This window comes from Chrysoperla carnea, chromosome 2, assembly GCF_905475395.1.
Source record: "Chrysoperla carnea chromosome 2, inChrCarn1.1, whole genome shotgun sequence".
NCBI lineage: Eukaryota > Metazoa > Arthropoda > Insecta > Neuroptera > Chrysopidae > Chrysoperla > Chrysoperla carnea.
This window is the reverse complement of record NC_058338.1, coordinates 72,867,331-72,892,906: the sequence shown is the minus strand read 5'-3', so window position 1 is coordinate 72,892,906 and position 25,576 is coordinate 72,867,331. Positions and strand designations below refer to the sequence as shown.

The following is a 25,576-nucleotide window of genomic DNA, read 5'->3' as shown; positions in this document are numbered from 1 at the left end:
AAATAAATGACTTTAAAAGTAGGCATATTTAACATTGATTTTATGGTAAAACGGTTAATGGATGATATGTTTTCATAGATTTCTCCAAAACTAATCAGTGGAAATTAAAAAAAAAAAAAAACTATTTAAATTAAAACTAAAACCTTAATAAATTATTGAAAAAAACGTTGTGCTCGACTAATTAAGGGTGGACGGTAGTGGAGATAAAAATTTAAAAAAAATATATATTTTGAATTTTGATGCTGAATAAAAATTTTAAAATCAAGTTAAAACCTAAATAAATTATATAATAAATAATGTATAATCTTCCAAAAATTCTGACTAACTGCTCAACATAGGCCCTAATTACAAATGACATTCTCCTTATCTTTACCTTTTAGTTCACTTTTGGCAACAATATGATTCGACAAAGGTTCATCGTCGTCGTAAAACCCTAAAAAATTTAATTAAATAAAATTTCAACGCGTAATAATTTTTTTAAATAATGCCAATGCTAACAGGAATCATATGATGTAATGTCCTCTGATTTAACATCAACCTCTTCACATTTTATTACAAGTTTTGCTTGAAGTATATTTTGTGCATTCTTAATTTGTTGATGAAATTCGCAGGTATCAAATACTTTTTGGTAACAACTACGACAGACATCTTTGGGTAGGATATCATTTTCAGAAATGTTTATTTGAAAATATTGATAAATTTTTTCAACAACATTTATAGATTCATTCATGTTATTTGATATATCTTTTGCAAATGATTCTGCACATAATCTACAGAGTAAAGCATCTTCTGGAGATGACATTGTTTTGTTTATGTTGTCAGTTTTGTTTTTGCTTGTAGAATTTACTCAACTATTTTTATTTACACAAAATAGAGACATCTGCTGTTGCGTTGAATGATCCAATCGTACAACAAACAGACTTATTGTATAATAATAGACCTATTTATTTTAAAAAGTGATTATTTTTTGTTTCAAACTGTATGTCAAAAAACTAATGTGATGAAATGAATAACAAATATCTTGTATCTTTGTCCAACTTATTACTATCTGTCCGAAACAATAATGAATCTTAGTTGAAATGAAAGGGTCTATAGATCGACAAGCCCACAAACATGATCGTAGCTACAGCTAACGTAATTTCGCCCCCACAAATTCTTTTCCCGGCAAATAATTTTGAAAATAATTATGTTTACAAAAAAATGTTTCAAACAAAAGTTGTTTATTTTTTATTAGGAACATTTTTTACATTTAAACTTGTGTTCTATCTCTAACGGTTTACAAGATGGGTCCTACGGAACCAAGACCCAATTGACCTATCTTGCTCATTTACGAACTCGACCTCACTTTTTACGCCTGAGTACGCTGTAAAAATTTCATCTTGATATCTCTTTTCGTTTTTGAGTTATCGAGTTGACAGACAGATAAACAGAGAACCGGAAACGGGCTAATTAGGTGATTCTATGAACACCTGAAACAAAATTTTGTTCGTAGTATCAATATTTTTAAGCGTTACAAACTTGAGACTAAACTTAATATACTATTTATATTTCATATATACATGGTATAAAAATAAACGCAATTTCGTGCATCCCTTCCCCATTATAGAAATGGTATCTATGAATTCAAAGTTCAAACAGTCGCTCATATCTATGACCAAATAAATTGTTGTCAAACTGACAAATGATAAAAAAATAACAAAAACTATGGATTTTAAAAATATATTTTGTCGTTTATGTGCTGAATTACAACCCGATTATAATTTATTAGAAATTACGGACGATAAAGCAGTTAATATGAATTTAGCAAATAAAATAATGCAATGTTACAATGTAAAAATTACCGCTGATGATATCTTACCGAGACATGTATGTTCGAATTGTTGTGACAAAGTAATCAATGCATTCGAGTTTCATGAGTTAGTTCATAAATCACAAGAATTTCTAATGAAGCAAATGATAAAAGCGAATGTGAAACAAGAAAATATTGAGCCTAATGTGGGCACAATTGATGATTTGGGTTTACAAGATGACGATTACGGTGATGATTTTCCAGCGGATACAAAAATGGGTATTTAACAACTGATATATCAAAATTGTTAAGTTTAATTAATTTTTTCTATTCCCATTTTTTTTAGAAAATGAGTCCGATGATAGTAATTCAGAAGATGAAAAGCCTCTTATTAAAAGAAAATCTACGTTAAGGGTACGTTTACGATACTTTGAAAGCGTTTGTTATTGTTAAAACAAGTTAATTTTTTTTAGGAATCACAAAATAGTTTATCTTCAAAACGGGACTTTGTTTCGGATGGTGATGTTGAATGTGTTGTCAAAGGTAAAATTAAAAAGTTTAAAGTCAGATAAATCCTAGGCTACAGTACATCTAAAGCCTTTAACATTTCCGAGCCTCGATGATAAAAATAAAATAAATTTACGTGTTCGTCATTCAAAAATAAGTTATGCCGAAAATACAGCATATTCGGTATAAATTAGAAATGATGTGTAAATTTCCGAAAACTGCAACTTCCAAGGTGGAAATTGGACACATATTCCATATATCAAAAGTCAACTTATGTTCATAACTAGGGATGAAACGATGCCAGTGAGGTATCGATACTTTTACATATAGTATCGATCGTATACAGTATCGATCTTAAAGTATCGATACTTGCTCGTATCGATTTTGTTTGTTTGTAAAATTACCTATAATAAAAATAATAATAAATAGAAACAATGATATTAATAATAACTGATATTCTTTAATCTTTATTAAATTATTGATACAAAAATTGTTAACTTAATTTATCAATTTTTAAGTAATACATATAAAATTCTTCATTCAAAAGAATATTATGAAAAAAGTCTCTGTGTCTCTTTGTAGTGCTTCCCAAAAATGTTAATTTTTTCTAAATGATTCCCTAGAAATATGAGCATAACATGAAACAAACAAGTTTGTCAACTACACAAAACACAAAACTAGAAAAGGATGCGTTGAAAAAATTAAATTTATGAAACATAAAAAATTATCTTCCGTCCGATACCTACTCGATACTTAGTGTCCAAGTATCGATATAAAAATTACTTGGCATCGGAAGAAAGTATCGAGTAAGTACTTGTATTTACTCGTATCGTTTCATCTCTATTCATAACTGATAAATGATTTTAAATGAAAATATTTTAAAGTAGAAAGTTGCTCCTAATAACAAATACCAATAATTTTTCTGGAAATATTTTATCAATAGAAAATTTTTTGTAGTTCGTAAAATTGTCTGAATAAAAAAACAAATTAATCGAAACAAGTGAAAACAAAAAATTGACTGAGTTAATTGTTGAAATATCTTGTAAGAAAGTGTTGAATGTCAGTGTTTGCATTATTTATATAAAATAGAAAAGTTAAAAAAACCAAGACAATTATGTCGGAATTTCGACCGTCTTTGTTTTGGATTTCGAAAACTATGTAAATTTTCCAAAGTATTTTCTATAATTTTTTTTCGGTTTTCGAAAATATTTCTCAAAACCACTGGTTAAAGATATCTTAAAATTTTCAACTCCCTATCATTTATAGTTTAGGAGGAATTGGACACTTAAGTTTTGTCCTAAATTTAAGAAAAAATGTTTCAATCAAAAGTTGTTTATTTTTTTATAAGGCTCATTTTTTATATTTAAACTTTTGCTCTATTTCTAACGGTTTACAAGATTGACCTCCTACGCACCTAAGACTCATTTGACGTATGATACTCATTTACGAACTCAAACTCACTGTTTAAGTCCTGTGTACGCTAAAAAATTTCGACTTGAGTCAGTTTCAATTCGAGTTATCGTGTTGACAGACAAACAGGCGGAAAAACGGAAATAGACTAATTGGGTGTTTTTTTATGAACACCCATACCAAAATTTTGTTCGTAACATCAATATTTCTAAGTGTTAAAAACTTGGGATTTAAGTTAGTATATCTTGATTTATATTTCATATACAGGGTGAGTCGTGAGGAATGCAACCAGCTCCAAGAGTTTTTTGTACTAATTTGTTTTTTTTTTTCAATTCCACCTCTTGTACTTTATTATTTCAACGAATCTGTCACGATTTTCCTAGCATCTGTGCTTGACGAATTCTTTGAAACGTATCGAGTTTTTTTTTGTATTAATTACGCTATAACTTAAAAACAAATTAAAATGGGATCACACCATTTAGGTTTTTTTATACTGTTTTCACGCAGGAATGTAAAAGACACTCCTGAAGTTCGGTGCATTTCTCACGACTCAGGGTATAAAAATACCTCTTTATACTTGAGTGAAATAATATCGTCAGAGTTCAAACTTTGATTGTGCCGAATTTTTGATCATTTTTGACAGAATTCGAAACTTTAGTCGAGCTCTCTTGTTTTAGAAATAAAAAAAGGAAAAAGTAAAGAAAAATGGAAATGTGTTGAATGTGACATATTTTTATCAAGCCATAAAAAATATCGTAATCATTATTTAAATGTACATAATAAAGAAGCTGAGTATCCATGTACAGACTGTCCAAAGAAATATGATAAATACGAAAGTTTTTTGTCGCATAAACGAGTTCACAATGGACGATTCATTTGTAAAATATGTAGTAAATTTTGTCGTGATGGTTCATCATTAAAACGACATATGCAAACTCATTCGGCTTTAACACCATACCCATGTATGGAATGTAATAAATCGTAAGTATATTGTTTTAATTAATGTAAGACTTTCGGAGTAACAGAATAATGAAAATTTTTTTAATTTATTTCTTTATTTAGTTTTAAAACAGACGAATGTTTACAACGTCATCAAAACGTACATTTACCTGAAGGAGTTAAAAAGAAAACCACAAAAATGTACGCATGTGAATTATGCCCAAAAACATTTACAAATCAAGCAAACTTAAACTTTCATAAAGAGAATCATAATCCTGGAGGTAATCTAAAAAGAATGCTATTCTTTCAAAATTGTTATTGATTGAATTTTGTTTTTAGAACCAGTCAAAAACTTTGTTTGTGAATTGTGTGGAAGTAATTTTAGTCGTAAAGATAATTTAAAACAACATATGTCAACACATTTAAATATTTTTCCATTCCGATGCGATAAATGTCCAAAAGCGTAAGTTTTAAGTTAATTCTACATTTTGCTCATACGGAATATTAAAAAGGAAAATAATATTGAGTTTGAGTTCCTAAATCTACTTCTGTATATCTTCTGTACTGCCTTTGAAAACAACCCATCATATCTGTAAGCAAAGATATCTACTAGTGTCGGGATTGCTTCTAGGGTCGATTAATCCAAAATTTTTGACCCAACTATTCTATACCTGATTCACTGCAGGCTTTTACAGGTTTAAATAACTTGTATAGAAGTTTCATGGCGTTAATATACGCCCTCGAAATATACTCTTGTTGTCAGAAATGATGATGATATTGCTCAACTGTAACTTTTTTTTGTTGCACAAAGAGAGAACCAATATCGAGTTTGTAAACAATAGTTATGAAATTTGTATGGTTCCAATTCACACTCGGCATAACTAGGTTAAGTATTTTACAAAATTTTATATATAAGATAATTGTAATTTTGTAATGTAATTTTACAGTTTTAAAAATGTATATAATTTGAATCGACATCAGAAATGTCATATGGAAGGACAACCATTTAAGTGTGATGTATGTTTACGACCATTCCGACATAAACGTGCATTAAAACGTCATACACAAATTCACACCAATCAACTGCCTTACGAGTGCGAATATTGCCATAAATGTTTTAGAGAAAAATCATATTTGAAGGTAAACAAATCAAATTCAAATGATTTATTGTATACAATTATTTTAAAAGTGATTTATTTCCATTGTAGATTCATTTACGACAGCATACGGGAGAACGACCATATTCATGTCTGGAATGTAATCATAGTTTTACAAATGATTCAAATTTTATAAAACATTTAAAAGGACGTCATGGTTTACAAAATGTATCAGTAGCAAATCAACGACAGTATCCATTTATTAAAAAGACTGAAGATCCGATGTAATTTAGATTAAATATATTGTTTTAAAGTATGTCACATACAAATTATAGTAAGAATTCACTTTAAAATATTCAAAAAAAAAAATTTGTACATAATTCAATATTTGAATAATCTAAGGTCCAATTCGGAATTAGCATCCGAATTAGAAATTCCGCACCAATGATGATATAATCTGCCAGCATGTTTTAACATATTTCTCAAAACGGTAAGACTTGTAAATTTTACAAGCCAGAATCCCTATTTGTCGAGATTTGTCTCTCTTTGGATGGATTCAAAGTTTCGAGTCTAAACATTTTATACCTGGTTCCATTTTATTCCAGGCATCCACAGGTATAAATAATCGTTAACCCAAACATATCCTACAAAAGGGATTATTTGAGATTATGGAGAAGATAAAAGACACTGTTGGTGGAGAACCTTACCATTCAAGAATTTTTGGAAGACTAGTAAATTAAAAGAATGGGTGAAACACGAGTTCATCCGCTCTTGGATAAATACTAACAACCAAGCTTATGTAAAGGCTCTTATAAACTTCCCTAATTAATTTAGAAACGAAAAATTGGGTAGATGGAAGAAAAGCTATTATTCATGAAAGTCACATATTTTTAAACTTAAATTCGTCATTGTGCCGACCAAACAGATCACAGCCGTTGTGGTCGGGTAAATTTTACCCATGTACATTATTATACACAGAATGAATCTTATATCAATATTAGTTTTCTATATTTGGAAAATAGGTTAATAAAGTAATACACATTATTTATGATAATTAAACATTTATTTATTAAAAATGAGCATGTTATCATCAAAAATTGAAAAAATAAAACTGTATATATAAATATTACGAAGCCATTGTCCCTGCGGACACGACGAAGAGTAAGAGGTGTAAAATCCACCGTAGCCGCTGCAACACTAAATAGAATAATACGTTCGTAAAACTGTGAAAAATGATATGCAATTCATCAATAAACAATCAAAAACAATAAACACGTTGTATATACAGGGTGTTCTGTTATTGATAGCAGAAAATTATACCAGTAAATTAAGCTTAAAGACTCTTTACCAAATTTCGATCTGAGGCCTAATTTAGGAGATGTGACTATGGGAAAAATAGAAAGATTTGTGCATTCACAGACCTATCAAAATCATTAAATGTAGTAGATGTCACTTTAGAATATAGAGGGGATTATCATAAAACAAATATTGTTTCCCCTTTTATCCCTTACCCTTTCGTCGGTCTCTTTTACGATATTTTCATATTTTGACATCGAAAAAAAAACTTCATGCGTAATCTCTTTTTGGGAAAACTTTAAGCTACCTTATTTGTAAGATTATGCTGCTATGTTTTTTATCGTTTGTAATAAAGTAGTAGTTATATATTTTATTTAAATGACTTTTATTGTTCTCCTAAATTACGTAGTGGGTTTAGAAGATTGTCATTTACTCTGTGGTTGTTACAGGATTTACACTTTAGAATTATGGTACCTAATAACTTTGATTAAATTTCTGCAGGTTCAGAGTTATGTAAGTTAAGATTGTTATGAAGTTTCAGGTATTGAAGTCGATGTCGAAACAAATTGTATTATTACATGCGAACTTTTTAAAACATATTCTGAAAATTATGTCTAAAGAGTATAATTATAGTAAAAATACTCAGATTTTGTAATTTAATTGCCTTGTCGCGAAAGTTCAAACAATTTTTTTTTTAATTTTTAAACTAAACCTGGACTTACTATGAAAATTGATACAAATTTTTATTAGAATAATTACAGTATTTTTTTTTTTAATTTAGTAAATTTTTATAAAAAAGGAGGAAGGTTCTCAATTTGTAATGTAATTTATGTATGCATGAATTAATATTATTGTTTTTAAAGAGCACTCCATTGTATGTAGATAGCATTTTAAAATAATAAATTGTAATTGTGAATTTGTGAATAATTAGTGAATACATTTTTTTAATAAAACAAAGCGTATATTTTTTGTTATCTAATTATAATCATTATAATAATAAAACAAAAGAGAAGTACCGCAAGTGGGTACCTAGCACTTAGACCAAGATTCCTCTATGCCCTCCTTAAGAACGATCTGTCACCCGAAGACGAGATGTCTTCGGGTAGGGAGCGCTATTAAAATCGGATGAAGTTAAAGGATTTTGTCGAGGCCAGACGCCACGTACAAAGCCCGCAGCTTCTCTCCCAGGATTGATGGATTGAAGGTTTAGGACCTGAACATTCTGAGTATAACGCCCTGCAGATTTTTTTTTGCAGGTGCAAATAACATGTATGAAAGTTTCGTCATCCTCTATACAGGCTCTACAGGTGGAATCATTAGAGATCTCCTTGTTATAAAGGTGATAGATTAATCAACAGTGTCCTGTCAAGAGTACCCACCACCCTTCTCAACTGTGCTCTAGTAAGTTTCAGACGAGCACAGTCGAATGGCTTAGCTGTGGTTATACTACACAGTTTGACCTGTCGCATGCCCTGCGCAAAGTCCCAGTAATCAAGATGGGCTTATCGTAGTCATTCTTTGATTCGGTAAATTACAGAGCATTTTGCTATGGGAATGACAGGCTCAGGTGAAAAGGGCGTTTGAGACGACCCCTCTCGTGCCAACGAGTCTGCTGCTTCATTCCCTTTAACGCCAGTGTGATCCTGGAATCCAGATCAGCCTGACTGTTATTCAGTACTAGGTGATTCAGTTCCTCGAAGATTTCATAGACTATCTTTGATTGAAATCTTGACGTTTCAAGAGCCCGAAGAGCGGCCTGACTATTTGTGAAGAAGTTGATATATGCCCCACTGTAAACTTTCGAGTTACAGATCTGGGCACCTCTCAGCAAGGCGAAGATTTCCGATTGAAAAAACGTCGCATATTGACCAAGAGGAATCGATTCCTTGGTTCTAAACCAATAAACCCCCGCACCAGATAGATCTCCGGCCCATGACCCATCCGTATAGACATGGTACAATCAATATAAGTCCGGGTACAATCAATATAAGTCAGCTTTAAATTTATACCGTACATAGGGTGGACCATTTTAATCTATTATGGTTCATTGCTCGTTTTGTACTAACCAATCACAAAATTAATTAAGCAGAATTTGATGGGGGGGGGGGCATCTTGTTTTTTTATCAGATATATTGGACCTAGTTCTCCGGGTTGTTTTAATAGTCAACTAAGATCCTAAAAGGTAAGGATAGAATAAGACTATAAATGAGAAAGTTGACCTTCAATTTTTTATTTAAAACACAACTAAGGGAATAAAATTAGCTCATGTTCGTAACTGGTTAGGGCAAAATTTTCTCCCTAATTTTAATAAAATCTAAATAAGGGTTTCTTGTTGTCTTGCAAAGGAAGTCTCTAACTAAAATTCAATATTAATAAAATATATAATATTTATTGATATAATATTTAAAAAAAATTTCATTATATATTAATTAATTTGAAATATATTTTTTCTTTTTATTTTTTAGTTGTATATATTTTTCTTTTTATTCAAAATCATTTGGATATTGACGTTTTTTAACAATGGAAACATTCTGTAAACCATGTCGACCCTTTAAATGTTTTATAAAATTTGAATCATTTGCAAAGAAATGATTACACTCTGTACAAGAATATGGACGTTCACCAGTATGCAGACGTAAATGTATCTGAAATTAAAAACAACAAATTTCTTAAATTTTTTAACAAAATTTTTTTTTTTTGGATATATTTTAATTTTACCGTCAAAGAATATTTCTTTTTAAATCGTTTTGGACAAAATGTACATTGATAATTTAGTATTTCGTTATGGACTAGGGAATGTCGATCCAATGTTCGTTTGGTACGGAATGTAAGTCCACATACGGGACATATATGTGGTCGCAAATTTGTATGGCATAATTTATGTTCTTGTAATGAAGTTATGTATTTGTATCTAAAAACAATATTAAAATTTATTACCTAGGCATAAAAAAGTATTAAAGCGGCTACGTTTACAAACAAGAGTTTGCAACCTGGGGGCAGATTTACTTTTTTTATTTTAAGGTCTTTTTGATCTACAGCCCAGGGCCCCGTGATACAAAAGGCCACCAACCCCTAGTAAAAACAATAGACGATATTGTGGAAAAAAATCTAAAACTACGTTTGACTACGAAATTTTGAGCTCAATTGTCTCGGGAAACATTCCAAAAGCTAAGATTTAAACGTTCTGTGTAGGCTTTGATTTCGTTAAAAATATCTAACTTTCTTTGCTTATATTAGAACTTAGATAAGCTTAACCAGGATACATCCATTCAGGTAAGTGGATTGACTAATTGCCTAATATTATTGTCATTACCCTAATGAATTTTCACCTGCTGAAAAAAAACCTTTTTTGAAAGTAAATTTGTTACAAACTTACTGTTTTGGACATATGTTACACTGAAAAAGTTTTTCGCCATTATGACACTTTAAATGTGAACTTAAACCTGATTGACTTATATAAAATTTTCCACAAATATGGCACACATAAGACGGTTCTGGAAGTAAAAACATAATTTCTATAAATAACGATAAAATTTTATGAACCATTCACTTACCATCTTCACCTTCACATAAAATAACATTTCTCAGTTCTTGATTCACTAGAAGTTCTTCAGAACTGGAAATGCATTTTTTGCCTGCAAACATTTTTTTCCTTTTCTTACGTTTCTTGGTTATATGTCCTATGGAAATTAGTAAATTTGTATTTCTAATAAATTTAAAATTATTTAAAGATTAAAACTTTACCGTTAAAAGTTATTTCTTCATTTATCGATTCATTTTTTATGTTTTCTAAAAGAAAAATTAAAGTTAATCGATATCTATATTTTATTAAAAAAAATTTACTAAAATTTTTATAAACACTTAAATATAAATTTTGTGCAAAGGATACTACAAATAATAGTAATTAGCAAGACCTTCCAGACCTGTTAGGATCTATATACTCACCGAGAAGTAGGAATAACTCTCGTTAAGATATGAATTGCTCCTAGGATAATTAGATCCAAAAATTTGGATCTAAAGACCCAAACATTCTGAGGAAATTTCTTTTTTTTTTACTACAAATTTGAGAATATTTTAACACAGGCTTAAAAAATCGCTGCCTTTATTTCTAGACCATAATTTTTCACAAATGAGGTCCGATTTGTCCGATTGCTCAAAATATTTGCATGAATATTAGGCAATGTGTCTGCTAACAGAATCTCTGCTCCTTTCAGTATGTATTTTGGCGCCATGCCGTAAAAAAGAGTTGTTCTTATATCCCCCAGTGACACGACTACAATGCTGGCCAGATATCATTACCAAAAATGAGAATTGGAAATCATTAATTATTAATCATTATAAACAGTTTGGCTTAATAATTACAGTGACTCATATGAGATTGAAGACGTCAAGATTGTTTAAAAATTCCCCTGAACAGATGTATCAGACACCATTAATTTCGTCTGGTGTTTCAGATTGCTGCCTGGCAAGTTTCTAGGATTGTATGCATACTTTCTATTACTCTAGATTTCCATTGAAGTAAATAAGATTTTTTAAAGATATTATTTTCCCAGCTGTAAGTACTTAGTGTTTTTCTTTTTGAGATATTTTGAAGATAATATAAAATTAATATTTGCTTTTTGTTTTTCCCCGCTTATGTATTTGTCAAACTTGAAACTATGTTTAATCTCCTATTAATTAATATAGAGGTGCAGAAAAATTTAAAATTCATAGAAAATAAACATTTTTAAAAAAATTTTTTGTTTACAGTAAACACTTACTAAAAATACATTCCATACTAATAAACCGTTTAGTGTAGAATGTTTAAATTTACCTTCCGTTTCTTTGTTTAGTTGATCAAACAAGATTTTGGTTTTTATTTTTCCTATGAAAAAAATTAATTTTAATATATTACAACAAAACATTTCTCCACTATAAACTTGTACCTTTATATTCTGTCGATTTTCGTCCATCACGTTTAATTAAAGGCTCGCCGTCTAATGAATCTTCTGGAAGAATACTTGAAAATTAAAATTAATTTTCATTTTTAGAATTTAAACATTGTTTAATTACCCGCGAATGAGTTATTACTATCGAGCATTGAATTATAAGATTCTTCGAAAAATTTATCTGTGTCTTCATCTTTTATTTCTAGTTTAGTTTGATGGAATGTTTCTTTTTCTAGAAACTCTTGTGCTTTTAAAATATCTTGATGAAACTCGTAAGTTTCGAGTACTTTTTGACAACAATTATTACATACATCTCTGGGTAGAATATCACTTTCTGTTATACTTATGATAAAATATTGATGAATTCTTTCAGCTAAGTTACAATTTACGAATTTCTCACTGTTCATCTTAATTAAAATGGTATCAGAAAATTTTTTTGCACATAATCTACAAAAAGATAGATTTTCAGACATTTTTCAATATATATTTTCATCGCAGTATCACAAATTACGACATAATTCAGTGACAAGCTTTATTTTTAATATAAGTCTGTGATATGTCATTACTTTTGACACAGGGTGCGTTCACAATTAAGGCCCATAAAAGGTTTAATTTCTTGGCAGGATTGGATAGAAACTTGTTGAAAAATTTTTGGATTGTACGATATCTATTAAAGCAATTTAAAATTAATCAAAATCGACAAAATGAGAAAGGCAAAGCAAAATCACGGTTATAATCGAAAGAAAAAAATGTAATTATAATGACTTAGCTTATTCTTTCTTGTGATGTGAGCATTTTACTCTATGGACATCACTCCAATAGTTGGCCCCTGTTATAAACGTATACCGCGCTTACATGAATGAATCAATTGCATTCTCAATTTATTTGAAAATGCAATCAAAACGGATTATCGACGAATTTAAATGAAATAATTTTCAAAAAATGTAATGGGTTTGAGATTGAAAGATAAATAAAGCAGATTGTAAATATTTCTGTCAATGTGGTAGTTGGCTCTAAATCCAAGTTTTTATAACTGAAAAAGATAATTTCAAGCACACTCACTTTTCTGTTATACAGTTTATACCGCTACTTTTATTACAGACTGTCAAAATAACAACCAAAACGCATTTGATCCGTGCTCATACAACAGTTCGTTTGAGAGATTTTATAATTTATTAGCAGAACTTTTATTTCTGAAATAATAATCAATCCAAATGAGCCGATGAAATAGAACGAGGTCCCTTTTTTTAATGAAAATATATGGAGGGTAGAGGTGACAGTAAACACGAAATTGTTATTTGGAAATTTTGAATGCACCCAATAATTTGACATTTATCGAGCTTATTCTGCTAACCGTCAAAAATGTTTGATTATTGTTAAACAAAAATAATAAAAAAAGTCTAATAGAATTCTGAAGAAAACTCTGCAAAGAATAAGAAAATGTCAGTAGAAAATGTATGCCGACTATGCGGTTTAAAATTATCATTATCACAACTGAAAACTGTAAAAGAATTGAAGAATGAACAAATGGATTTACTAATTTTCCAATATTTAAAAATAAAAATTACTGAAATTAATGAATTTCCAACAACAGCTTGTAAAATATGCTGTAAAGTTTTATTCGATTTTGATCAATTCTGTATTAAAGTTAAAGCTACTCAACAAAAATTCCAATCAACACTTTCAAATTCAGATATTAAGTTAGAAAATGAATCAAACTTATATTGTAACGAAATTGATTCGAATTATGTTAAAACTGAAGATGATTACGGTAAACAGACTATTTTTAACGGCTTATATTATTCAAGTTAATTATAATTTTTTGTGTAAAATAGGTAATGATTATGATAGCTTTGACCATTATGTGGGTAATTTTGGCAACGAAAGTGACTCTGATACCCTGGCAGAAAATTCTACTGTAACGAACGATAATAAATCAGGTAAGCTAATTGAAAATGAAAAAAATCCGATTATTCTACAATTTATTAAAGTATCTCTTATGATTGGTAGAATCTATCATATGATTAAGATCACAGATTATAATTTATTACATAAATAGATAGGCAACTCTACTGAACATCAGGTGTTGCCCCAAAAGCCCCCTTGAGAAAGGCACTTAAAGTATTTTAAAAAAAATGGCGGGAATTATGTACTATTTGAATTATTTCTATTCAGTTTCATTTTTTAAAATTTTTTTTTTGTATTTATTTGTCTTCTTATAAAATAAAGTAAAATTTTTTAAATAAAATAACAAGTATTAGTAAAATAATAATTTATTGAAATATTTGAAACAGAATAGTATTTAACACTAACAAATATTTACTACTCTTATGTATGTTAAATGTCTAACCATTTTAGTTCGTTAATAGTCAATAATAATCACAAATAAACACGAGTTAAAGGTAATCAACATGATTAACAAGACCTAAACACTAAAATAAACTCAGTACATACCATAAAAAAATCAGAAAATAATATAAACACACCTTAAACGACCTAAACTAAATTACATTAATTAATGAACAGGGGCACAATGAAAACGGCCTAAACACTTAAATAAAGTCACTACACAAATGGTCCACAAAATGTTAATAAACGCAATCAATTTAGAATACATTCGAAAAAACTTAACGAATTTTAACTACATGCAAGCGAATTTTGAAAGACGTCTTGTTTATTTATTTAAAAATATATAATATATTGTTTCCCCAACAACCATTGAAGTGGATAAATTATTATCAAAACTAATAGATGGCCCTACACGAATATAACGTGTAGAGCCACTTGGGCAGAGACACATTCAGAGAACTAAAATGGTAAACAAGTTTCAGAGATTTGCAAATCTGTTTTAAATTAAAAACTATAATCTGTCATTGAGATTGTTTGACAAGCTAGCCCTGAGAAAAAATATTTCTGCCAAGATAAACCCTGGTACACCTACTCCATATTATATCTATCATTAAATAGTATTGATTCATATGCGAAATTTTGAAATCCGTGTAAGTGCAGTTTTACTGTCACGGGCCCAGGGCTACTACTTTTTTTTGGTCTGGTTATTGGGGTATAATACTTTCTTTTTTTTTTTTCAAACAACAAATTTAGATATTGAATCAAAAGATATTAAAAAAATTGAAAAATTCGATGAAAAAGTACCGTTAAATAACGACAATAAAAAACGTAAACGTATGCAATATAAATGTTACAAATGTGATTATATGGTACGGAGTCCTGAAAGTTTACAGGATCATTTTCAATTAATACATAATGCTGAACCTGAATACGTATGTACTGTATGTAATGCATTATTTAATAATTTACAAGAGTTTGAAAATCATGAACATGTTGGAAAGAAACGTAAAGTTTATCCATGTGAATTTTGTGGAAAACAATTTTATAATTCCACGAACATTAAGGCACATCGTAATTTACATTTAGGTATGTATATTTAGGTCTAGAATCAGACATAATATTTTACGGTCATTTCAGAACGATTGGAAATCCTAGATGCTATATCCAGAGACAACTTTTCCAGTTTACGATCATTTTCATTTCCAGGAAATTCATTTTCAGGGGGCCTGGAAAATTCTTTGAGAATTTTTTTATATTCAAATAAAAAATCAAAAATCATTTGCTCGATATTACAAAAAAAAGCAGAATACCTGTAGTTTAACACCTTGAAGTTTTGTAAATTTAAGAACATCTCGCTTTTTCGAGTTTCGGAACAATTATTCAACTATCTTCTAATTTTAATAACGTGCTTAATGACTAGTCACCAATTTTAAAAATTTTCTAGGCCTAGTAATGCTACCACGCCTTTGAAAATTTTCGAAAAACGATCCTGATAATAACCTCTCAAATTTTCAGCTCTTCTTAAATTATTGTCAAATACTACGCCTGACGCTAGAGATCTATTTTGGCTATCATTGAATTTGACTATCATGTAAATATTTCATTTCCAGGTATTAAGCCATTCGAATGTGAAATTTGTGGTAAAAAGTTTCGATTAAAACGACATAAAGAAGTGCATAAAATTACGGTATGTTCAAAACAAATAACGGAAAGCGATTCTAAAACTGATGAAGGTATAAATTATACAATACTAGGGTGTCTAGATTGCCCAAAGTTTCGAATTGCTTAATTGTAGGGATGTTAGGATCAGGGGTAAATAAGAAGGAGTATGAAGTCTGGATGCAAGTGCTCACATATCAACAGAACATACTAAATTATTTCGTATATATAGGTGCATAAACTATTGAAGATATCCAGATGCATTTTAATATCAGAACTAACTCAGTGATTTTTTTAAACTACCAAGCTTCTGGATCATTTTATTAACCAAGCCACCATTAAGGCGCAGTTGAGAAAGGTGATGGGACTCTTGACAGGACACTGTTGATTGAACTATCACCTTCATAACATGGGGATTTCTGATGATCTCACTTGTAGGGCCTGTATGGAGGACGATGAAACTTCCATACAAGATAATTGAACCTGTAGAAATCTGCAGGTATTCATATTCAGAATGTTTGGGTCTGAAATTATCAATCCTGGAAGAGATATCGGCTTAAAATAGCATCATCCCTTACTCGAAGACATTTCGCCTACGAGTGATAGGCTCAAGGAGGGCACAGAGGACTTCTTGGTATAGGTGCTAGGAACCCATTTGTGGTACCCCTTTTCTGTTTTATTATTATTTCTAACCAAGCTACCAGGCACCGCATTGAGCTAAATGATAACACGGGTTAATATCTACGGTTTCGATTCGATTATGATTTCCACGGAAGCTATTATTTGAATTTTTTGTGTTTAATGGTCATTTGCTTCACTTGTTGTTCGAAAACTGAATCAATCTGTATTTAAACATCTCAGATCAATAAAATCCCTGAAAAATATGATAAAATGTCAAACATTCTTAGAAATTGGTAGCCATTCTAAAAATATTTTGAATTTTTTTCTATGGTTCTAAAAGCTATTTCCACGGTTTTTACTAGCTAGCAACGACTTTAGCAATAGGTGAAAAGAATTTATATAAATCTGGCAATTTTCTAGACACCCGGTACATATTAATATTCAAAATCAAATTATTCGACAAAATTTTAATTTTATTTAGAAAACGAAATGAAACTAAATGATATTGATGAAAAATATGATATGGAAACTTCAACAACAACAAATGAGATGCAACCAGAATTTAAATCGAAATGGAAATGTGAAAAATGTGATGAATATTTCCATAATCAACATATTCTACAAAAACATATAAAAAACGTTCATGAGATTAAAAATCCTGAATATAATTGTAACGATTGTTGTGAAACATTTGATAATAACGAAGAATATGAGAAACATTTGAAAGAAGCACATGGTATTACATCTAAAAAGAATCGATCTACATTTAAATGTGATAAATGTTCGAAGGAATTTAATCATAGTGCTAATTACCGGGCACATTTATTAATTCATTCAGGTTGGTGAATAATTATTTGAAAATGTAATCATAGCCTTTTATTTTCTAATAAGCGCCTTCCAAAACATTATAACCAAGATTAACCTTGGCGGATCACTCATACCCTCTCCCATATATTCTATCTTGATACATGAAACTCCTTAGTGTCAACACTCTTGCTAATTTGATTTTTTGGAACACCAAAAGTCGTTTGCGCCGTTCATAATCATGTTATCTTGTGATTGTCCGAATTTCAGTCGATATCATAGAAACTTATCTTTCAATTGAAAATTAAATCAGATTTCTTTTTCTTTTCTTAATTAAAAATGTGCTAGAGAAATAAACTGGAAAGTATAAAACTAATAATTACTCAAAAAATGCTTATATTGTTCCTTCAAAATTTTTCCTGCTTTCCTGCTTGAAGTATGCTTAACTACGTCTACATTATCGTCATAATGTAGACGCAGTTATTTCAATTTGAAAGATACATAATTGCATTTTTTTTAAATAATATTCTTTTTTTTTAATTTTTAATAATTAGGAATCAAAAAATTTGCTTGTGACAAATGTGGAAAGAAATTTACATTAAAAAATCATTTAGTAGCGCATTCGTTAACACATTTAAAATCTACGACAGAAAATGGCGTTAAATGTAACCAATGTGATAAAATGTAAGTTTTCATTGAAAATTTTACCTCGAAATTGATGATAAAAACGTGTGATTTGTATTTTTGTTTCCAGTTGTAAAAATCACGTAGCATTACAATTTCATTTAAAAGCTCACATTCCACCGGAAGAAAAATACAAATTTAAATGTGATATTTGTGATAAGAAATTCGTTAGCCTTGAAAATTATGAAAAGCATCAATATTTAGTACATGAAAGTAAGTGAAATAATACCTTTCTTTGTCTGTATTTATAATAGTTATAAACAATAAGAGAAGTATGGCAAATAGGGTCGATGTATCTAGATCTGTAGATCTTCTTTGTCATACTTTAGCAAATCCCTGCAACTTAATGTGTTGCTATAAGTAAATGAAAGAAACTTCTGACAAAGATTCTGTCGGGGCCAAAAAGCAAGGCAGAAAGCTCACGGCTCACTTTAAAAACTTTCAGACCCCTGTTCCCCCTTAAGTTATGAAGGTGGTAGTATGAAATTGTCCTATCAAAAGACAAACTCCGTGAAATCCCAGACGCAGGTAATAGGGGTCTTTCTTATTTCAGCAAGTTCTTTGCATCCTTTCCCTGTCAGAAAACTGAAACCTTAATTAGGTCCACTGTATTATTTGCTGATGCATACATTTCGAAGTGCGGCTTGACTGGCAAAAAAAAGTTTAAAAAATCTGGCAATACTCAACAAAACGAAAATTTTCGTTTGAAAAAACCGACGCGTACGGCGTACTGATTGAGTGGATCGCTTCACCGGATCTTGATTTTTTTAATTGTAGCTTAAATTTTAAGAAACATAAAGAATCAAGTATGAAAGCTTGATAACTGGTAGATAGTTTTGAAGAAGTTTTCATACTTGATTGTATCAATCCGATATCTGTTTTTATTTTTAGAGGAAAAAGAAAAAGAATCCATTTGCGATCAATGTGGAAAAGTATTTAAAAATAAACATCAGCTGGCCTCACATTTAAATTCACATATTGATATGACATTAAAATGTGATGAATGTCCAAAAATGTATGTACTTTTATGTCTCAAATCGAATAAGAGGTTTAATTTTTTTTAACATTTTTATTCAGATTTAAGAGTGCAGCCGGATTAAAACGACATAAATTTGTTCATACGGGTGAAAAACGTTATGAATGTGAAGTATGTGGAAAGAAATTTAGTTTACGTGCTCAATTGACTGTACACGCTTCAATACATGTTGAAGAATTGCCATACGAATGTAGTTATTGTAAGAAACGTTTTCGACAAAAATATTATCTTAAGGTATGTTTTTTTTTTCTATAACAGGCAGCAACAAGTACGTTTGATTAAAATGTTTGACAAACAACTTCGGTTTAACAAATTTTAATAAATTAATTCCTGTTTGCCAAACAGGAATTGTTTGTATCGCATGTATCCCCTGATTATTATTAATAAAAACTTATTTAATAAAATAATACATTAAATTGCTAATTCATGAACATTACCTAGTGATAAAAGATAGCTTCACCGTTTTCATTTATCATTACGTGATTTCTCCTTTTAGTGGGGTAAATCCATGGCATTTTGATAATCAATTCGGAAAATTTTGGGAGAAGGCTAATTTTTTTAAATAGATTTCTTTCGTTGTAAAAAAAGGTTTGGTAACAATTTATCTCTACATTGTTTTCTTTATTGACGTTTTCATGAATATCTCTGCTTCTATTGAACGGATTGAGGTGAATAAAAATAAATAAATGTTTTTTATGAATTTTGCATCGACCTTACTTGCTATCGAATCCTGAAAATAATCTCAAAATCGCAAGAAAACCACAGTAGTTTCATATTTTCAACTTTCTATGATAACTTTTCGAAAAATGAAGAAATTGAGTTAAAATTTTGGAAAAAGATGTAACTTATGATCATAAAAAAGTGTGGTAAATTTTAGCCCGATACATAACTTCCATTTTGAGAAAAACAAAAAAATTTTCTGAAAAATTTCAACAGCTCGCACAGGTCAGGCCAGGCATTGGATTTTAATTTAATTGGAAATTTTCAATTGTTGTACCTTGTAGCAAATTTGGATTTTTTCAAATGTTTTGCATTTTTGTTTTGTAATGTTTCGGCTCATAATCAGTATTTGAAAAAAAAACCGTTGTCCTATCCGAAAGTACCTACATAAAAAAAAATGCAATTAAAAAGAAAAAGTTAAAATCCGATGATTTGCCTGATTTATACGAGCTGTTGAAATTTTTCAGAAGAATTCATTTTTCTCAAAATTGTGGTTATGCATCGGGCTAAAATTTTTATGATCATCAGTTACACCTTTTTCCAGAATTTCAACTCATTTCCTTCATTTTTCGAAAAGTTATTAGAGAAAGTTGAAAATATGAGGTTACTGTGGTTTTCTTGAGATTTTATTTTAAGTTATTTTGCTATTTTCAAGGATCGATAGCAGGCAAGGTCGAAGCAGAAATTCTTAACAAACAATTCTTTTTTTTTCACCTCAATCCGTTCAATAGAAGCAGAGATATTCAAGAAAACGGCACCAAAGAAAACAATGTAGAAATAATTTTTCCCAAAACCGTTAATTACAACGAAAGAAAACTATTTAAAAAAAACTAGACTTCTCTCAAAATTTTCCGAATTGATTATTAAAATCCGGTAGATTTACCCCACTATTTATAATGTTTTTTCGTGGACCATGATATAAATTGAAATCTTTTTTACAGACACATTTACGACAGCATACTGGTGAACGTCCATATTCATGTCTTGAGTGTAATCATTTCTTTGCAAACGATTCAAATTTCATAAAACATTTGAAAGGTAAACATGGTTTACGTAATTTTTCAATACAGAATCAACATCGGTATCCATTTGTTACAAATTAAGTGATCTTAATGATTTTTTTTTTTTTTAACATTTGTATATTTTTATTTGTTAAAATTTAAGTTTTATTATGTGAAGTTAATATTAATTGTTTCGTAAAACATTTTTTATATTATTAATTTAAAAAAATAATGTGTGCAATATAATATCTCGCTCAAAAGATATTCCTTTTTTTTTTTGTTCTAAACTATCCTGCATAAAAATTCCATATTAACTAAGAGTTAAGATTACGAACGACAACATAACCATTCAACTCATCTGGAAATATGCCAAAATAATAGTTCAGGTCTCCCCAACAAAGAAATGAAGCAGTGGTGACGTGAGCAACATTGAATTTTTTTAAACGGAAATGGAATAAAAATAAAATTTACTACTTATTTTAATAAATTATGTAAAACTAGCAGTTGACTGAGTTAATTGTTGAAATACCTTGTATAGGCAGTGTTGATTACTCTGTCATATTACACATACATTTCACACATACATAAGTGATATATCCATATAATACATACTATACAATTTGCGCTCTCACGGTTAACAGTGATGTTCATGAAAAAATGTTTCAAAAAAAGTTGTTTATTTTTTTATAAGGAACATTTCTTACATTTAAACTTTTTTTCTATCTCTAACGGTTTACAAGATGGGTCCTACGGACCCAAGACCCAATTGACCTATATTGCTCATTTAAGAACTCGACCTCACTTTTTACGTCCTCAGCACGCTATAAAAATTTAAACTTGATATCTCTTTTCGTTTTGAGTAATCGTGATGACAGACGGACAGACAACCGAAAATGGACTAATTAGGTGATTTTATGAACACCTGTACCAAAACTTTTTTCATAGCATCATTTTTTAACTTCCCATTATAGGAAGTTATTGTAATGGATCCGATTTTGAAAATTTTCAGCATATCTTTACGTTTCATGGTTAAACAAGGCATTAACACTAATTTAGAGAAGTATGTGTTTGTGTGTGTGTGTGTGTGTGTGTAAGTCTGTACGTACGTCCGAAGACAATTTTTTCGTCGTCGATATCGCGCGAACAAAAAAATGATATCGATTTCGTTGAGGTATCCATCGATGCGTATTAAAGCCAATATGATCCAAAATCCCGGGTCTTTTCAACTCTACTTTGGAATCTGTCTTCAGATAACAAGTATTTAGATTTTAGACTGAATAGGTAAAAATATTTTGTCTGAAAAGTGGGAGTAACCATAGTATTTGATAGTTTTTATACTTTAGGAAATTATGTATTATTCTATCAAAATAAATGTTGAAAATATGCTATTTGTACTTCCTGGCATAAGTTGGCCTTTTTTCCACAAATTATTGAAAATGTTTGTCAACATTCTCTCGTTTATATTATTAATTTAACGCGGCCTGCCATGCTGAGCAAACTGGAAAAAATCGTCACGTAAGCATGTGAAATATGTTGTGTGTTTGCCATATCCATGGAAACTATTATATTATGTTCACCTACTTGACACTAACCAGATTCATTACAATTCTGTTAGCTGTCAAACGAACAACAATTTATAAACATTAACTATTTAATAAATGATTATTCATATAATTAGTTTATACTTGTTCGACCCGTGTAGAATTCCACCCCCGTGGCTAAAAAAAACATTTCGTAGAAAAGTGGTGAAAAAAATCAAAAGTTCTTATATTAATATTAGGAGAACATTAAAGAGAATTGAAAAAAATACACTCGAACCAGGACTCGAACCCGGACTTCTTGGATTCATGTCAAGAGCCCTACCAATTATGCTATTCGAGTGTCTAGAACTCGAATAGCATAATTGGTAGGGCTCTTGACATTAATCCAAGAAGTCCGGGTTCGAGTGTATTTTTTTCAATTCTCTTTAATGAAGATTACTAGACAAGATATTTGTCAATATTTAGTTTACGAATGTGTAACATATTATATATCAAAATTAGTCGAATAGACCATGATGTAAATATCGTTTGCGTGATCTATTGTAATAATATATGAGGATTTTTATTTAGATGAGCAATCAAAAACAGGTAATATTTATAATACAGATTTAGAAAAGTAAGTTAATTGTATATAAGTATTTATTTAAATTTTACACTTGTTTTTGCACAGGTTTCGTAAGGAATTTCGTTCCTAACGGGGTCCCACGACCGTACTACTTTTTATTGTCAAATGATGTGGATTCTTATGTCGAACATTTCATTTTTCTAGATATCCAAACATCGAAAAATCAAGAGTCCTTGAATCCGATATTCTTGAAAGCCATCTACCAGAGCTTATTACTCTTGTATCAAAGTGCTCGTGCAGCATCCTGTTGAACGTAGACTAAAATAAGCGCATCATCGTAAAGTTGGCGTTAAAATTTGATCACTTCACGTGAAATATGTTTTTCGCCAGTATGTGTTCGTTTATGTTTAATTAAATTACCTTGCAGAGTAAATCTTTTACTACAAACTTCACATGAAAATGGTTTTTCTCCAGTATGAATAAGTTTATGTTGAATTAAATTATATTTCTGAGTAAATTTCTTACCACAAACTTCACATGTAAAGGGTTTTTCTCCTGTATGGATTCGTTTATGTTTAATTAAATCGCTTTTCTGAGTAAATTTTTTATCACAAACTTCACATGTAAATGGTTTTTCACCAGTATGCGTTCGTTTATGTGTAATTAAATCGTTTTTCCAAGTAAATTTTTTATCACAAACCTCGCATGTAAAGGGTTTTTCTCCAGTATGGATTCGATTATGCTGAATTAAAGTGTGTTTACAAGAAAATTTCTTATCACAAACTTCACATGCAAAGGGTTTTTCGCCAGTATGGATTCGTTTATGTCTAATTAGATTTATTTGTTGTGTAAAGTTTTTATTACAGAATTCACAAGAAAATGTCTTATCTTTATATATTTCGGATATTTCTTCTTTAATTAAAACATTTTCAATAGTAACAATATCCGCTGAAAACTCTTTTTTAATAATTCCTGCATGTTCCAAAGTAACCGTTTCAGACTTCACATTTAAATGTTTTTCTCGAAAATGATTTCGTTTATGTTCAGTTAAATGATGTTTTTGACTAAACTTTTTATCACAAATTTCACAAGAATAAAGTTTTTCCCCTTTATGAATTCGTCCATGAACAACTAAATTGCTATGATCAGAAAATTTCTTATCACAAACTTCGCATGTAAATGGTTTTTCTCCAGTATGTGTTTTTAGATGCGAGTTTAAATGTTGTTTCTGGAAAAATGTTTTGTCACAAAATTCACATGTAAATGGTTTTTCTCCAGTATGCATTCGTTTATGTGTAGTTAAATAGCTTGCCTGAGAAAATTTCTTATCACAAATTTCGCATGTAAAGGGTTTTTCTCCAGTATGCGTACGTTTATGTTTAATTAGATAGCTCTTCTGAGTAAATTTCTTACCACAAACTTCACATGTAAATGGTTTTTCACCAGTATGCGTTCGTTGATGTTTTATTAAATCATTTTTCTGAATAAACTTTTTTTCACAAACTTCACATGTTAATAGTTTTTCTCCAGTATGAAATCGCTTATGTCTATTTAAATTACTTATATCACTAAATTTTTTATCACAAATTTCACATGTAAATGGTTTTTCCCCAGTATGTATTTTTAGATGTCTATTTAAATGTTGTATCTGGGTAAATTTTTTGTCACAAACTTCACATGTTAATAGTTTTTCTCCACTATGAAATCGCTTATGTCTATTTAAACTACTTCTACAACTAAATGTTTTTTCACAAGAGTCACATGAAAAATGTTTTTCTTCGATATCAATCAGTTGATGTTCTAAAACATTATCATTAAAAATTTCGTTCTTAATTACAAATTCTGTATTTAATTGTTGTTCAAGTTTAACATTTTCATATTCTGTGATCGAATCATTGCAATGATTTTCTTCCTGTTTAATTTCAACAGGTTCTTCTAATATTTCTTTTTTAATTGATACATGTTCTATTTCATAAACAGTTCCTTTAAATATTTCGTCTTTAATAATAAATTCTTTATTTAATTGTTTTTCATGTTCCATGTCTTTTTCCTTGATAAATAAATCGCTAAATAAATTTTTATTTGCATATTTTTTCAACTGTTGTGTTTACAATAATTTGACATATGGTCAATATTGGTTGCGTTCATAGATACCAGAAATCGTACAGCCTTTAGTGTACCGAATGGCGACGAGCGACACATCCTTAGCAACTGAAATACACGAAAAACGCTAAGCCAGCGGTATATATGTTATGAAATCGCATAAAAAAAAGTTATACGCTCTAAATCAGTAATGAAATATTCGAGAAATGTTTAAATGAAATATTCGGTTTTTTCGAGAAAATTTAATAATTTATATTATTGAGTATTAAGTTGTTTGGATAAAAAAATAAACATTTCTAGATTTCTTTTCAAAAAGGCCTTTAGAAAGTACAAAAATTTTCTTACACACGCAGAAAAACATTTTTAAAGAATATTATCGAAAAAAAAAAAAAACAAACAAACAAACAAAAAGAGTCGAAGAGCAAACTGAAAAGCCTTCAAACTGCCCTTACATATATCCAGAATACAAAACAAAAGTTTGGTGTGGTCTATGGGTTGGTGGAATCATTGGTCCAAATGCCTTCAAA

General features: G+C 29.7%; 5 protein-coding genes across 6 annotated transcripts; 2 read left to right on the top strand and 3 right to left on the bottom strand.

Moving 5' to 3' along the window:
- Positions 1-323: 323 nt before the first annotated feature.
- Positions 324-782, bottom strand: LOC123293905. The gene is made up of 2 exons (XM_044874901.1): positions 499-782; positions 324-433 (listed from the first exon to the last, which is right to left on the bottom strand). The coding sequence occupies exons 1-2, from the start codon at positions 728-730 to the stop codon at positions 342-344; spliced, it is 324 nt and encodes a 107-aa protein (XP_044730836.1). The 5' UTR covers positions 731-782; the 3' UTR covers positions 324-341.
- Positions 783-1,704: 922 nt separating this feature from the next.
- On the top strand, positions 1,705-7,074 carry LOC123292916 (zinc finger protein 70-like). The gene is made up of 8 exons (XM_044873630.1): positions 1,705-2,068; positions 2,136-2,203; positions 2,263-2,332; positions 4,384-4,687; positions 4,769-4,926; positions 4,985-5,108; positions 5,593-5,785; positions 5,854-7,074. The coding sequence occupies exons 1-8, from the start codon at positions 1,705-1,707 to the stop codon at positions 6,028-6,030; spliced, it is 1,458 nt and encodes a 485-aa protein (XP_044729565.1). The 3' UTR covers positions 6,031-7,074.
- A 2,436-nt stretch (positions 7,075-9,510) lies between these two features.
- Positions 9,511-12,436, bottom strand: LOC123293176 (gastrula zinc finger protein XlCGF7.1-like). 2 transcript variants are annotated; one of them, XM_044873903.1, is made up of 6 exons: positions 11,799-11,872; positions 10,783-10,827; positions 10,593-10,718; positions 10,415-10,532; positions 9,757-9,949; positions 9,511-9,683 (listed from the first exon to the last, which is right to left on the bottom strand). In XM_044873903.1, the coding sequence occupies exons 1-6, from the start codon at positions 11,812-11,814 to the stop codon at positions 9,522-9,524; spliced, it is 660 nt and encodes a 219-aa protein (XP_044729838.1). In that variant the 5' UTR covers positions 11,815-11,872; the 3' UTR covers positions 9,511-9,521. The 2 variants fall into 2 exon arrangements, with proteins under 2 accessions (XP_044729838.1, XP_044729839.1); XM_044873904.1 differs by lacking the exons at positions 9,511-9,683; positions 9,757-9,949; positions 10,415-10,532; positions 10,593-10,718; positions 10,783-10,827 and adding exons at positions 10,915-11,708; positions 11,964-12,026; positions 12,091-12,436 and having other exon boundaries at positions 11,799-11,902.
- A 938-nt stretch (positions 12,437-13,374) lies between these two features.
- On the top strand, positions 13,375-20,942 carry LOC123292915 (zinc finger protein 83-like). The gene is made up of 10 exons (XM_044873629.1): positions 13,375-13,737; positions 13,802-13,906; positions 15,069-15,401; positions 15,926-16,048; positions 17,077-17,433; positions 17,954-18,083; positions 18,154-18,296; positions 18,975-19,098; positions 19,161-19,353; positions 20,781-20,942. Exons 1-10 carry the CDS (start codon positions 13,407-13,409, stop codon positions 20,940-20,942), a joined length of 2,001 nt encoding a protein of 666 aa, XP_044729564.1. The 5' UTR covers positions 13,375-13,406.
- A 1,979-nt stretch (positions 20,943-22,921) lies between these two features.
- Positions 22,922-24,987, bottom strand: LOC123292914 (zinc finger protein 2 homolog). The gene is made up of 2 exons (XM_044873628.1): positions 24,784-24,987; positions 22,922-24,426 (listed from the first exon to the last, which is right to left on the bottom strand). The coding sequence occupies exons 1-2, from the start codon at positions 24,985-24,987 to the stop codon at positions 23,296-23,298; spliced, it is 1,335 nt and encodes a 444-aa protein (XP_044729563.1). The 3' UTR covers positions 22,922-23,295.
- Positions 24,988-25,576: the final 589 nt, after the last annotated feature.